The sequence below is a fragment of the Xyrauchen texanus genome, chromosome 43 (assembly GCF_025860055.1).
Source record: "Xyrauchen texanus isolate HMW12.3.18 chromosome 43, RBS_HiC_50CHRs, whole genome shotgun sequence".
In the NCBI taxonomy this organism is placed as follows: Eukaryota; Metazoa; Chordata; class Actinopteri; order Cypriniformes; family Catostomidae; genus Xyrauchen; species Xyrauchen texanus.
Window position 1 is genome coordinate 15,333,936 of NC_068318.1, and position 13,583 is coordinate 15,347,518.

At 36.5% G+C, this 13,583-nt stretch overlaps 1 protein-coding gene across 12 annotated transcripts in view; it reads left to right on the forward strand.

The window, feature by feature from the left end:
- The window catches only part of LOC127635407 (protocadherin gamma-A12-like), a 100,674-nt gene that overhangs the window by 8,933 nt on the left and 78,158 nt on the right, over window positions 1-13,583 (forward strand). For 4 of the 12 annotated variants that reach the window (XM_052115434.1, XM_052115435.1, XM_052115443.1 and 1 more), the window contains exons 2-3: window positions 1,355-1,472; window positions 6,266-6,345. The exons of 3 other annotated variants lie outside the window; for them this stretch is intronic. In XM_052115434.1, the coding sequence (XP_051971394.1) occupies window positions 1,355-1,472; window positions 6,266-6,345 (198 nt within the window). Of the gene's footprint in view, window positions 1-1,354; window positions 1,553-6,265; window positions 6,346-6,893; window positions 7,302-8,664; window positions 9,212-11,726; window positions 12,136-13,583 lie in introns of those variants that run through there. 5 more of the 12 variants (XM_052115428.1, XM_052115438.1, XM_052115440.1 and 2 more) reach the window with 4 other exon arrangements.

Genomic DNA, 13,583 nt, shown 5'->3' on the forward strand with positions numbered 1-13,583 from the left:
TAAAGCTGCAAAATTATTTTCCATTGATAAGACAACTGGACAAATTGTGGTGATTGGAGAAATTGATTATGAAACAGAAAATAAGTATGAAATGGGAATTCATGCACAAGATGCCTCTGGATTATCATCAACTGCTAAAGTTATCATAGATATAACTGACGTTAATGACAATGCACCTAAAATCATTATTAAATCTTTGAATAACCCGGTACCTGAGAGTTCTGTGCCAGGTACTGAGGTGGGTATCATTAATGTTCAAGACAAAGATTCAAAAGAAAACCGGCAGATTCGTTGCTCTGTTCAGCAAAATGTTCCTTTCAAGCTGAATCCATCTGTTAAAAACTATTTCTCTCTAGTAACAACAAACGCTCTAGATCGAGAGCAAGTTTCAGATTACAACATAACTGTCACAGCCACAGATGGAGGATTTCCACCATTATCCACTTCAGTGATAATACAGGTGTTTGTCTCAGATGTGAATGACAATCCTCCTGTATTTGAGCAGCAGTCCTACAGTGCTTATGTAAGTGAAAATAACAAACCAGGCACCTCTATTTGTTCTGTTAGTGCAAAAGACCCAGACTGGAGACAGAACGGCACTGTACTTTACTCTCTGGTATCCAGTGAAGTCAGAGGTGTTCCAGTATCCTCATTGCTATCTATCAATGGTGATACAGGAGTGATCCATGCTGTGAGGTCATTTGACTATGAGCAGTTCAGAAACTTCACCGTCCAAATTAAAGCCAAAGACAATGGTTCTCCTCCCTCAGCAGCAACGTGACTGTGAAAGTCTTCATAACTGATGAGAATGATAACTCTCCACAGATATTATATCCTGTTCCAGACGGAAAGTCTCTGATGACTGAAATGGTCCCTAAAGCGGCTCTTTCAGGCTCTCTAGTCTCCAAGGTGATTTCTGTGGATGCTGATTCTGGACAGAATGCATGGCTGTCCTATGAGATTGTGAAGTCTACTGATCCGGGACTTTTCTCCATCGGTCTCCATAGTGGACAGATCAGAACACAGCGAGACATTTCTGAATCTGACAGCATGAAGCAGAACCTTGTCATTTCAGTGAAGGACAACGGGAGCCCTCTCTCTCTTCAACCTGTGCTGTATATTTACTCCTTTCTGACAATCTTTCTGAAGTCCCAGAACTTAAAGATATGACTTACGAGGACAACAATTCTAAATTAACGTCATACTTGATTATTGCATTAGTTTCCGTGTCCACCTTCTTCCTCACATTCATCATACTCATCCTCGCTGTGAGGTGTATTCAAAGTCGAAAGCCCAGAATGTTGTTTGATGGAGTCGCAGTTCCCGGCACATATCTCCTCCCAACTATGCAGAGGTGTATGGAGGAGAAACTCTCCGCAGTTCTTACAATTACGACACATATCTAACAACGGGCTCGCGCACCAGTGACTTCAAGTTTGTTAGATCTTATAATGAAAACACACTTCCTGCAGGTGGAACTCTGAAACACGAATACAACAGACAATTTGGCCAAAACATGATAAAACTTGAGGTAACAGGAAATGACGATGAGGTAAGAGAGGTTTAAGTCCTCTGGATGCTCATTTATCACTGCAAACTATGTTGTCTCAGTTGATTAGATTATAAATATATTTCCAGCTTCTTTAATAGATCAGTTCTTTTTTTTTCTTCAAAAATCAGTTTTTTCATAATTCATCCCAGGCATGCTCTGCAATGAAACTTTTTCAACTTGGTAAACAAGTATTCTGTATTTTTGAATAAAAAAAGATTTGGGTAAAATTGGTTAAAATAGTTTAAAATTATATTTCCATCTTCTCTATTGAGTCAGTTCTTTATTTCTTCAAACATCACTTGTTTTATATTTTACATAAAGCGTGTTATTCTCTGACATTTCTGTTCAATTTCTTAACAAGTATAGTCTGCTAGGTTTTGGCAAAAGTAACAATAAAATCTATCTATCTATCTATCTATCTATCTATCTATCTATCTATCTATCTATCTATCTATCTATCTATCCTATCTATCTATCTATCTATCTATCTATCTATCTATCTATCTATCTAGAGTGGGCAAAGTAACACAGACATTGGAAACAGATAATTGGAAAAGAGTGTTATGGATCTTAACCCCATTGAGTGTTTGTGGTATCAGCTAGACTGTAAGGTGCATGAGAAGTGCCCGACAAGACAGACACATCTATGGCAAGTGCCAGGCACCTGAGTATCTGTACAATCTTACAGCTAGAATGACAAAGATCTGCAAAGCCGTCATTGCTGCAAATGGAGGATTTTTGATGAGAACTCTTTGAAGTAGTTTAAGAAGTTCTGAATAATTTCAAAATTGTAATAGTCATTTTTCATGTTATTAAAGTCCTGAACATACATTGTGATCAGTTGAATGCCACTTTGGTGAATAAAAGTACCAATTTCTTTCCATAAGAGCAAAATCTGTACATTATTTCAAACTTTTGACAGCCAGCATGTATGTGTGTGTGTGTGTGTGTGTGTGTGTGTGTGTGTGTGTCTGTGTGTGTGTAAAATTGTATGATGTGATGGAAATGACTCCCCAAATGGGATATTCATATTAAAAATCTGATATAAATAATTTTCACACAATAAAACTTGTAATGGTTTATGATTATTTTACCCCTTGTTTACATTATTATAGTTTTAGACATATAATAATAAGTATTTTCATAATGGAGTTTCGTTGCCTAATATTGAAAGTCAGGCACAATAATTAAACATTAAAATAAATACATAAAAGGCATCTAAGAATTACCAAAAATAAATTAGATAAGGAAAAAGTTTCACATTCAGTTTTAATGTGAGCTTAATAACAAAACAAAAGTTAAAATCATTAAGTTTTAATAAATAAAAAACTTTAGGACATGAAATTGCCTGAAGTTAAAGAAACACAAATGTTTACAAATTAAACACATAGCTTGTTTTGTATGATATTGTTATCACCTCCATTTTCTTCTGTCAGTGTAGCAATAAAACACGTCTGCAACTGTAGATTGACCAGATTTTTGGACAGCCAGTATTTGATAGCATTTGTTTTTAAGCCTACACATTCAGCACTGACTTGAGAAAATTCAATGTTGTATTAAACAATTCAAGTTTAAAAAATATTCACAGGTCTACTTTTGAGACATTTCTCTGTGTTTGTTTGTTGTTTTTAATTATTATTTGTGTTCTTTACTAGTCAGTGTCATATTACCCACAATACTTTTACAAATGCTTTTTAATATTGTGTCTTTGAAATCTGCCAACTCTACAGTTTTGTGCATTTGTTTTTGTGATTTACTGTTGATGTTTTGAGATCACATTGAGGCTTGTGTGCAGTTCACATTATTGAAGTGAAAACTTACTATAGGATAATGTTTGGTAAAAGGTCAGAATAGAGTCATTCACTCACTATATTTAAGATTGATGCCCTCGTGTTTACTATTTATAAATTCAAAGTCACGTTTGTATTTTCTCATTCATTCTCTCTGCGGAGATTTTAATTTTCAGCACCACAAAGATGGACAGCGCCCGTGCTGACTTCAGTATTTTTGCTAAGGATTTCACCATTGTTAGTTATTTTATAACATAGCGGATTTTTTTAAAAGCCACATAAAAATGTCATATTAAAACTCTTCAGGGGAACAAACAGACTAACTTGGTCGGTCCCTGTCGTCTTTTGAGAAAATGCCCGAATGCTGCAATGAACAGAAAATCCTCAGAGTGTCGCTCTTTACCAAGAGTGCAGACTGAAGCGTCTCTCCTCCCACACTTAATGTATGCAATAGAAACTCTGTCTGTTAGAAGAAACGCAGCACAAAATGGAGTAAGAGTCCGTGTATACCGACAGAATTATTAGAATATCACTCGAAAAGAGTTGCTGTATAGCAGTGTTGGGCAGATCAACCATAGATGCAACATCAACTCTTCAAATATGGATTACAAATTATTTTCCGTTCCTTTATGTTTCGTGGCTCTCCTTCTCTTCCCTCGAGGACCGTCTGTGCAGATCTGAACTACAATATTCCAGAAGAAATGAAGCGCCAATATGTGATTGGGAGTCTTGCCAAGGATCTCAAGATTGATGTTAAACAGTTGTCTGCTCGAAAGGCTCAGATTGACACAGAAGATAGCAGCAAGCGGTATTGTGATATTAATGTGAATACTGGTGATTTAATTGTGGCAGAGACAATAGACCGAGAGGAGCTTTGTGGTTCTCGAGATCTCCTGCGTTCTCAGTTATGAGCTCGTCCTGGAAAACCCTCTTGAAATACACCGTGTGTTCCTGAATATTCAGGATATAAATGATAACGCACCTCGTTTTCCAAATGATCGTATTAACTTTGAAATCACAGAATCAGCAGATAAAGGTCAGAGATTCCGTTTGCACGAGGCACATGACTCAGATATTGGACAAAACGCAGTTAAAGGATATTCACTGGAGAAAAACACACATTTCGTTTTGAATGTACATGATACTGCAGATGGAGGAAAATACGCCGAACTTGTTTTGGAAAAGGAGTTGGATCGTGAACAACAGAAGGTGATTGAATTGATACTCACAGCAACTGATGGTGGTACATCACAGAGGTCTGGCACTGCTGTCATACACATCACTGTTCTAGATGCTAATGATAATGTTCCAGTATTTAGTCAGCCTGTTTATAAAGTGTCTCTGGCTGAAAATACACCAGCAGGAACAGAAGTAATCCGAGTGAGCGCCACTGATGCTGATGAAGGTCCAAACGGGGAAGTAACTTATGAATTCAGTCGAATATCAGATAAAGCTGCAAAATTATTTTCCATTGATAAGACAACTGGACAAATTGTGGTGATTGGAGAAATTGATTTTGAAAATGAAAATAACTATGAAATGGGAATACAAGCTAAAGATGCCTCTGGATTATCATCAACTGCTAAAGTTATCATAGATATAACTGACGTTAATGACAATGCACCTAAAATCATTATTAAATCTTTGAATAACCCGGTACCTGAGAGTTCTGTGCCAGGTACTGAGGTGGGTATCATTAATGTTCAAGACAAAGATTCAAAAGAAAACCGGCAGATTCGTTGCTCTGTTCAGCAAAATGTTCCTTTCAAGCTGAATCCATCTGTTAAAAACTATTTCTCTCTAGTAACAACAAACGCTCTAGATCGAGAGCAAGTTTCAGATTACAACATAACTGTCACAGCCACAGATGGAGGATTTCCACCATTATCCACTTCAGTGATAATACATGTGTTTGTCTCAGATGTGAATGACAATCCTCCTGTATTTGAGCAGCAGTCCTACAGTGCTTATGTAAGTGAAAATAACAAACCAGGCACCTCTATTTGTTCTGTTAGTGCAAAAGACCCAGACTGGAGACAGAACGGCACTGTACTTTACTCTCTGGTATCCAGTGAAGTCAGAGGTGTTCCAGTATCCTCATTGCTATCTATCAATGGTGATACAGGAGTGATCCATGCTGTGAGGTCATTTGACTATGAGCAGTTCAGAAACTTCACCGTCCAAATTAAAGCCAAAGACAATGGTTCTCCTCCCTCAGCAGCAACGTGACTGTGAAAGTCTTCATAACTGATGAGAATGATAACTCTCCACAGATATTATATCCTGTTCCAGACGGAAAGTCTCTGATGACTGAAATGGTCCCTAAAACGGCTCTTTCAGGCTCTCTAGTCTCCAAGGTGATTTCTGTGGATGCTGATTCTGGACAGAATGCATGGCTGTCCTATGAGATTGTGAAGTCTACTGATCCGGGACTTTTCTCCATCGGTCTCCATAGTGGACAGATCAGAACACAGCGAGACATTTCTGAATCTGACAGCATGAAGCAGAACCTTGTCATTTCAGTGAAGGACAACGGGGAGCCCTCTCTCTCTTCAACCTGTGCTGTATATTTACTCCTTTCTGACAATCTTTCTGAAGTCCCAGAACTTAAAGATATGACTTACGAGGACAACAATTCTAAATTAACGTCATACTTGATTATTGCATTAGTTTCCGTGTCCACCTTCTTCCTCACATTCATCATACTCATCCTCGCTGTGAGGTGTATTCAAAGGCGAAAGCCCAGAATGTTGTTTGATGGAGTCGCAGTTCCCGGCACATATCTCCCTCCCAACTATGCAGAGGTGTATGGAGGAGAAACTCTCCACGAGTTCTTACAATTACGACACATATCTAACAACGGGCTCGCGCACCAGTGACTTCAAGTTTGTTAGATCTTATAATGAAAACACACTTCCTGCAGGTGGAACTCTGAAACACGAATACAACAGACAATTTGGCCAAAACATGATAACACTTGAGGTAACAGGAAATGAAGATGAGGTAAGAGAGGTTTAAGTCCTCTGGATGCTCATTTATCACTGCAAACTATGTTGTCTCAGTTGATTAGATTATAAATATATTTCCAGCTTCTTTAATGAGTCAGTTCTTTTTTTTTCTTCAAAAATAAGTTTTTTCATAATTCATCCCAGGCATGCTCTGCAATGAAACTTTTTCAACTTGGTAAACAAGTATTCTGTATTTCTGAATAAAAAAAGATTTGGGTAAAATTGGTTAAAATAGTTTAAAATTATATTTCCATCTTCTTTATTGAGTCAGTTCTTTATTTCTTCAAACATCACTTGTTTTATATTTTACATAAAGCGTGTTATTCTCTGACATTTCTGTTCAATTTTTTAACAAGTATAGTCTGCTAGGTTTTGGCAAAAGTAACAATAAAAATCAATCAATCAATCAATCAATCAATCAATCAATCAATCAATCAATCAATCAATCTATCTATCTATCTATCTATCTATCTATCTATCTATCTATCTATCTATCTATCTATCTATCTATCTATCTATCTATCTATCTATCTATCTATCTAGAGTGGGCAAAGTAACACAGACATTGGAAACAGATAATTGGAAAAGAGTGTTATGGATCTTAACCCCATTGAGTGTTTGTGGTATCAGCTAGACTGTAAGGTGCATGAGAAGTGCCCGACAAGACAGACACATCTATGGCAAGTGCCAGGCACCTGAGTATCTGTACAATCTTACAGCTAGAATGACAAAGATCTGCAAAGCCGTCATTGCTGCAAATGGAGGATTTTTTGATGAGAACTCTTTGAAGTAGTTTAAGAAGTTCTGAATAATTTCAAAATTGTAATAGTCATTTTTCATGTTATTAAAGTCCTGAACATACATTGTGATCAGTTGAATGCCACTTTGGTGAATAAAAGTACCAATTTCTTTCCATAAGAGCAAAATCTGTACATTATTTCAAACTTTTGACAGCCAGCATGTATGTGTGTGTGTGTGTGTGTGTGTGTGTGTTGTGTGTGTGTCTGTGTGTGTGTAAAATTGTATGATGTGATGGAAATGACTCCCCAAATGGGATATTCATATTAAAAATCTGATATAAATAATTTTCACACAATAAAACTTGTAATGGTTTATGATTATTTTACCCTTTGTTTACATTATTATAGTTTTAGACATATAATAATAAGTATTTTCATAATGGAGTTTCGTTGCCTAATATTGAAAGTCAGGCACAATAATTAAACATTAAAATAAATACATAAAAGGCATCTAAGAAGTACCAAAAATAAATTAGATAAGGAAAAAGTTTCACATTCAGTTTTAATGTAGAGCTTAATAACAAAACAAAAAGTTAAAATCATTAAGTTTTAATAAATAAAAAACTTTAGGACATGAAATTGCCTGAAGTTAAAGAAACACAAATGTTTACAAATTAAACACATAGCTTGTTTTGTATGATATTGTTATCACCTCCATTTTCTTCTGTCAGTGTAGCAATAAAACACGTCTGCAACTGTAGATTGACCAGATTTTTGGACAGCCAGTATTTGATAGCATTTGTTTTTTAAGCCTACACATTCAGCACTGACATGAGGAAATTCAATGTTGTATTAAACAATTCAAGTTTGAAAAATATTCACAGGTCTACTTTTGAGACATTTCTCTGTGTTTGTTTGTTGTTTTTAATTATTATTTGTGTTCTTTACTAGTCAGTGTCATATTACCCACAATACTTTTACAAATGCTTTTTAATATTGTGTCTTTGAAATCTACCAACTCTACAGTTTTGTGCATTTGTTTTTGTGATTTACTGTTGATGTTTTGAGATCCACATTGAGGCTTGTGTGCAGTTCACATTATTGAGTGAAAACTTACTATAGGATAATGTTTGGTAAAAGGTCAGAATAGAGTCATTCACTCACTATATTTAAGATTGATCCCTCGTGTTTACTATTTATAAATTCAAAGTCACGTTTGTATTTTCTCATTCATTCTCTCTGCGGAGATTTTAATTTTCAGCACCACACAGATGGACAGCGCCCGTGCTGACTTCAGTATTTTTGCTAAGGATTTCACCATTGTTAGTTATTTTATAACATAGCGGATTTTTTTAAAAGCCACATAAAAATGTCATATTAAAACTCTTCAGGGAACAAACAGACTAACTTGGTCGGTCCCTGTCGTCTTTTGAGAAAATGCCCGAATGCTGCAATGAACAGAAAATCCTCAGAGTGTCGCTCTTTACCAAGAGTGCAGACTGAAGCGTCTCTCCTCCCACACTTAATGTATGCAATAGAAACTCTGTCTGTTAGAAGAAACGCAGCACAAAATGGAGTAAGAGTCCGTGTATACCGACAGAATTATTAGAATATCACTCGAAAAAGAGTTGCTGTATAGCAGTGTTGGGCAGATCAACCATAGATGCAACATCAACTCTTCAAATATGGATTGCAAATTATTTTCCGTTCCTTTATGTTTCGTGGCTCTCCTTCTCTTCCCCTCGAGGACCGTCTGTGCAGATCTGAACTACAATATTCCAGAAGAAATGAAGCGCCAATATGTGATTGGGAGTCTTGCCAAGGATCTCAAGATTGATGTTAAACAGTTGTCTGCTCGAAAGGCTCGGATTGACACAGAAGATAGCAGCAAGCGGTATTGTGATATTAATGTGAATACTGGTGATTTAATTGTGGCAGAGACAATAGACCGAGAGGAGCTTTGTGGTTCTCGAATCTCCTGCGTTCTCAGTTATGAGCTCGTCCTGGAAAACCCTCTTGAAATACACCGTGTGTTCCTGAATATTCAGGATATAAATGATAACGCACCTCGTTTTCCAAATGATCGTATTAACTTTGAAATCACAGAATCAGCAGATAAAGGTCAGAGATTCCGTTTGGATGAGGCACATGACTCAGATATTGGACAAAACGCAGTTAAAGGATATTCACTGGAGAAAAACACACATTTCGTTTTGAATGTACATGATACTGCAGATGGAGGAAAATACGCCGAACTTGTTTTGGAAAAGGAGTTGGATCGTGAACAACAGAAGGTGATTGAATTGATACTCACAGCAACTGATGGTGGTACATCACAGAGGTCTGGCACTGCTGTCATACACATCACTGTTCTAGATGCTAATGATAATGTTCCAGTATTTAGTCAGCCTGTTTATAAAGTGTCTCTGGCTGAAAATACACCAGCAGGAACAGAAGTAATCCGAGTGAGCGCCACTGATGCTGATGAAGGTCCAAACGGGGAAGTAACTTATGAATTCAGTCGAATATCAGATAAAGCTGCAAAATTATTTTCCATTGATAAGACAACTGGACAAATTGTGGTGATTGGAGAAATTGATTATGAAACAGAAAATAAGTATGAAATGGGAATTCATGCACAAGATGCCTCTGGATTATCATCAACTGCTAAAGTTATCATAGATATAACTGACGTTAATGACAATGCACCTAAAATCATTATTAAATCTTTGAATAACCCGGTACCTGAGAGTTCTGTGCCAGGTACTGAGGTGGGTATCATTAATGTTCAAGACAAAGATTCAAAAGAAAACCGGCAGATTCGTTGCTCTGTTCAGCAAAATGTTCCTTTCAAGCTGAATCCATCTGTTAAAAACTATTTCTCTCTAGTAACAACAAACGCTCTAGATCGAGAGCAAGTTTCAGATTACAACATAACTGTCACAGCCACAGATGGAGGATTTCCACCATTATCCACTTCAGTGATAATACATGTGTTTGTCTCAGATGTGAATGACAATCCTCCTGTATTTGAGCAGCAGTCCTACAGTGCTTATGTAAGTGAAAATAACAAACCAGGCACCTCTATTTGTTCTGTTAGTGCAAAAGACCCAGACTGGAGACAGAACGGCACTGTACTTTACTCTCTGGTATCCAGTGAAGTCAGAGGTGTTCCAGTATCCTCATTGCTATCTATCAATGGTGATACAGGAGTGATCCATGCTGTGAGGTCATTTGACTATGAGCAGTTCAGAAACTTCACCGTCCAAATTAAAGCCAAAGACAATGGTTCTCCTCCCCTCAGCAGCAACGTGACTGTGAAAGTCTTCATAACTGATGAGAATGATAACTCTCCACAGATATTATATCCTGTTCCAGACGGAAAGTCTCTGATGACTGAAATGGTCCCTAAAACGGCTCTTTCAGGCTCTCTAGTCTCCAAGGTGATTTCTGTGGATGCTGATTCTGGACAGAATGCATGGCTGTCCTATGAGATTGTGAAGTCTACTGATCCGGGACTTTTCTCCATCGGTCTCCATAGTGGACAGATCAGAACACAGCGAGACATTTCTGAATCTGACAGCATGAAGCAGAACCTTGTCATTTCAGTGAAGGACAACGGGGAGCCCTCTCTCTCTTCAACCTGTGCTGTATATTTACTCCTTTCTGACAATCTTTCTGAAGTCCCAGAACTTAAAGATATGACTTACGAGGACAACAATTCTAAATTAACGTCATACTTGATTATTGCATTAGTTTCCGTGTCCACCTTCTTCCTCACATTCATCATACTCATCCTCGCTGTGAGGTGTATTCAAAGGCGAAAGCCCAGAATGTTGTTTGATGGAGTCGCAGTTCCCGGCACATATCTCCCTCCCAACTATGCAGAGGTGTATGGAGGAGAAACTCTCCGCAGTTCTTACAATTACGACACATATCTAACAACGGGCTCGCGCACCAGTGACTTCAAGTTTGTTAGATCTTATAATGAAAACACACTTCCTGCAGGTGGAACTCTGAAACACGAATACAACAGACAATTTGGCCAAAACATGATAACACTTGAGGTAACAGGAAATGACGATGAGGTAAGAGAGGTTTAAGTCCTCTGGATGCTCATTTATCACTGCAAACTATGTTGTCTCAGTTGATTAGATTATAAATATATTTCCAGCTTCTTTAATGAGTCAGTTCTTTTTTTTCTTCAAAAATCAGTTTTTTCATAATTCATCCCAGGCATGCTCTGCAATGAAACTTTTTCAACTTGGTAAACAAGTATTCTGTATTTTGAATAAAAAAGATTTGGGTAAAATTGGTTAAAATAGTTTAAAATTATATTTCCATCTTCTCTATTGAGTCAGTTCTTTATTTCTTCAAACATCACTTGTTTTATATTTTACATAAAGCGTGTTATTCTCTGACATTTCTGTTCAATTTCTTAACAAGTATAGTCTGCTAGGTTTTGGCAAAAGTAACAATAAAAATCTATCTATCATATCTATCTATCTATCTATCTATCTATCTATCTATCTATCTATCTATCTATCTATCTATCTATCCTATCTATCTATCTATCTATCTATCTATCTATCTATCTATCCTATCTATCTATCTATCTATCTATCTATCTATCTAGAGTGGGCAAAGTAACACAGACATTGGAAACAGATAATTGGAAAAGAGTGTTATGGATCTTAACCCCATTGAGTGTTTGTGGTATCAGCTAGACTGTAAGGTGCATGAGAAGTGCCCGACAAGACAGACACATCTATGGCAAGTGCCAGGCACCTGAGTATCTGTACAATCTTACAGCTAGAATGACAAAGATCTGCAAAGCCGTCATTGCTGCAAATGGAGGATTTTTTGATGAGAACTCTTTGAAGTAGTTTAAGAAGTTCTGAATAATTTCAAAATTGTAATAGTCATTTTTCATGTTATTAAAGTCCTGAACATACATTGTGATCAGTTGAATGCCACTTTGGTGAATAAAAGTACCAATTTCTTTCCATAAGAGCAAAATCTGTACATTATTTCAAACTTTTGACAGCCAGCATGTATGTGTGTGTGTGTGTGTGTGTGTGTGTGTGTGTGTGTGTGTGTCTGTGTGTGTTAAAATTGTATGATGTGATGGAAATGACTCCCAAATGGGATATTCATATTAAAAATCTGATATAAATAATTTTCACACAATAAAACTTGTAATGGTTTATGATTATTTTACCCTTTGTTTACATTATTATAGTTTTAGACATATAATAATAAGTATTTTCATAATGGAGTTTCGTTGCCTAATATTGAAAGTCAGGCACAATAATTAAACATTAAAATAAATACATAAAAGGCATCTAAGAAGTACCAAAAATAAATTAGATAAGGAAAAAGTTTCACATTCAGTTTTAATGTGAGCTTAATAACAAAACAAAAAGTTAAAATCATTAAGTTTTAATAAATAAAAAACTTTAGGACATGAAATTGCCTGAAGTTAAAGAAACACAAATGTTTACAAATTAAACACATAGCTTGTTTTGTATGATATTGTTATCACCTCCATTTTCTTCTGTCAGTGTAGCAATAAAACACGTCTGCAACTGTAGATTGACCAGATTTTGGACAGCCAGTATTTGATAGCATTTGTTTTTAAGCCTACACATTCAGCACTGACATGAGGAAATTCAATGTTGTATTAAACAATTCAAGTTTGAAAAATATTCACAGGTCTACTTTTGAGACATTTCTCTGTGTTTGTTTGTTGTTTTTAATTATTATTTGTGTTCTTTACTAGTCAGTGTCATATTACCCACAATGCTTTTACAAATGCTTTTAATATTGTGTCTTTGAAATCTGCCAACTCTACAGTTTTGTGCATTTGTTTTTGTGATTTACTGTTGATGTTTTGAGATCACATTGAGGCTTGTGTGCAGTTCACATTATTGAAGTGAAAACTTACTATAGGATAATGTTTGGTAAAAGGTCAGAATAGAGTCATTCACTCACTATATTTAAGATTCGTGTTTACTATTTATAAATTCAAAGTCACGTTTGTATTTTCTCATTCATTCTCTCTGCGGAGATTTTAATTTTCAGCACCACACAGATGGACAGCGCCCGTGCTGACTTCAGTATTTTTGCTAAGGATTTCACCATTGTTAGTTATTTTATAACATAGCGGATTTTTTTTAAAAGCCACATAAAAATGTCATATTAAAACTCTTCAGGGGAACAAACAGACTAACTTGGTCGGTCCCTGTCGTCTTTTGAGAAAATGCCCGAATGCTGCAATGAACAGAAAATCCTCAGAGTGTCGCTCTTTACCAAGAGTGCAGACTGAAGCGTCTCTCCTCCCACACTTAATGTATGCAATAGAAACTCTGTCTGTTAGAAGAAACGCAGCACAAAATGGAGTAAGAGTCCGTGTATACCGACAGAATTATTAGAATATCACTCGAAAAAGAGTTGCTGTATAGCAGTGTTGGGCAGATCAACCATAGATGCA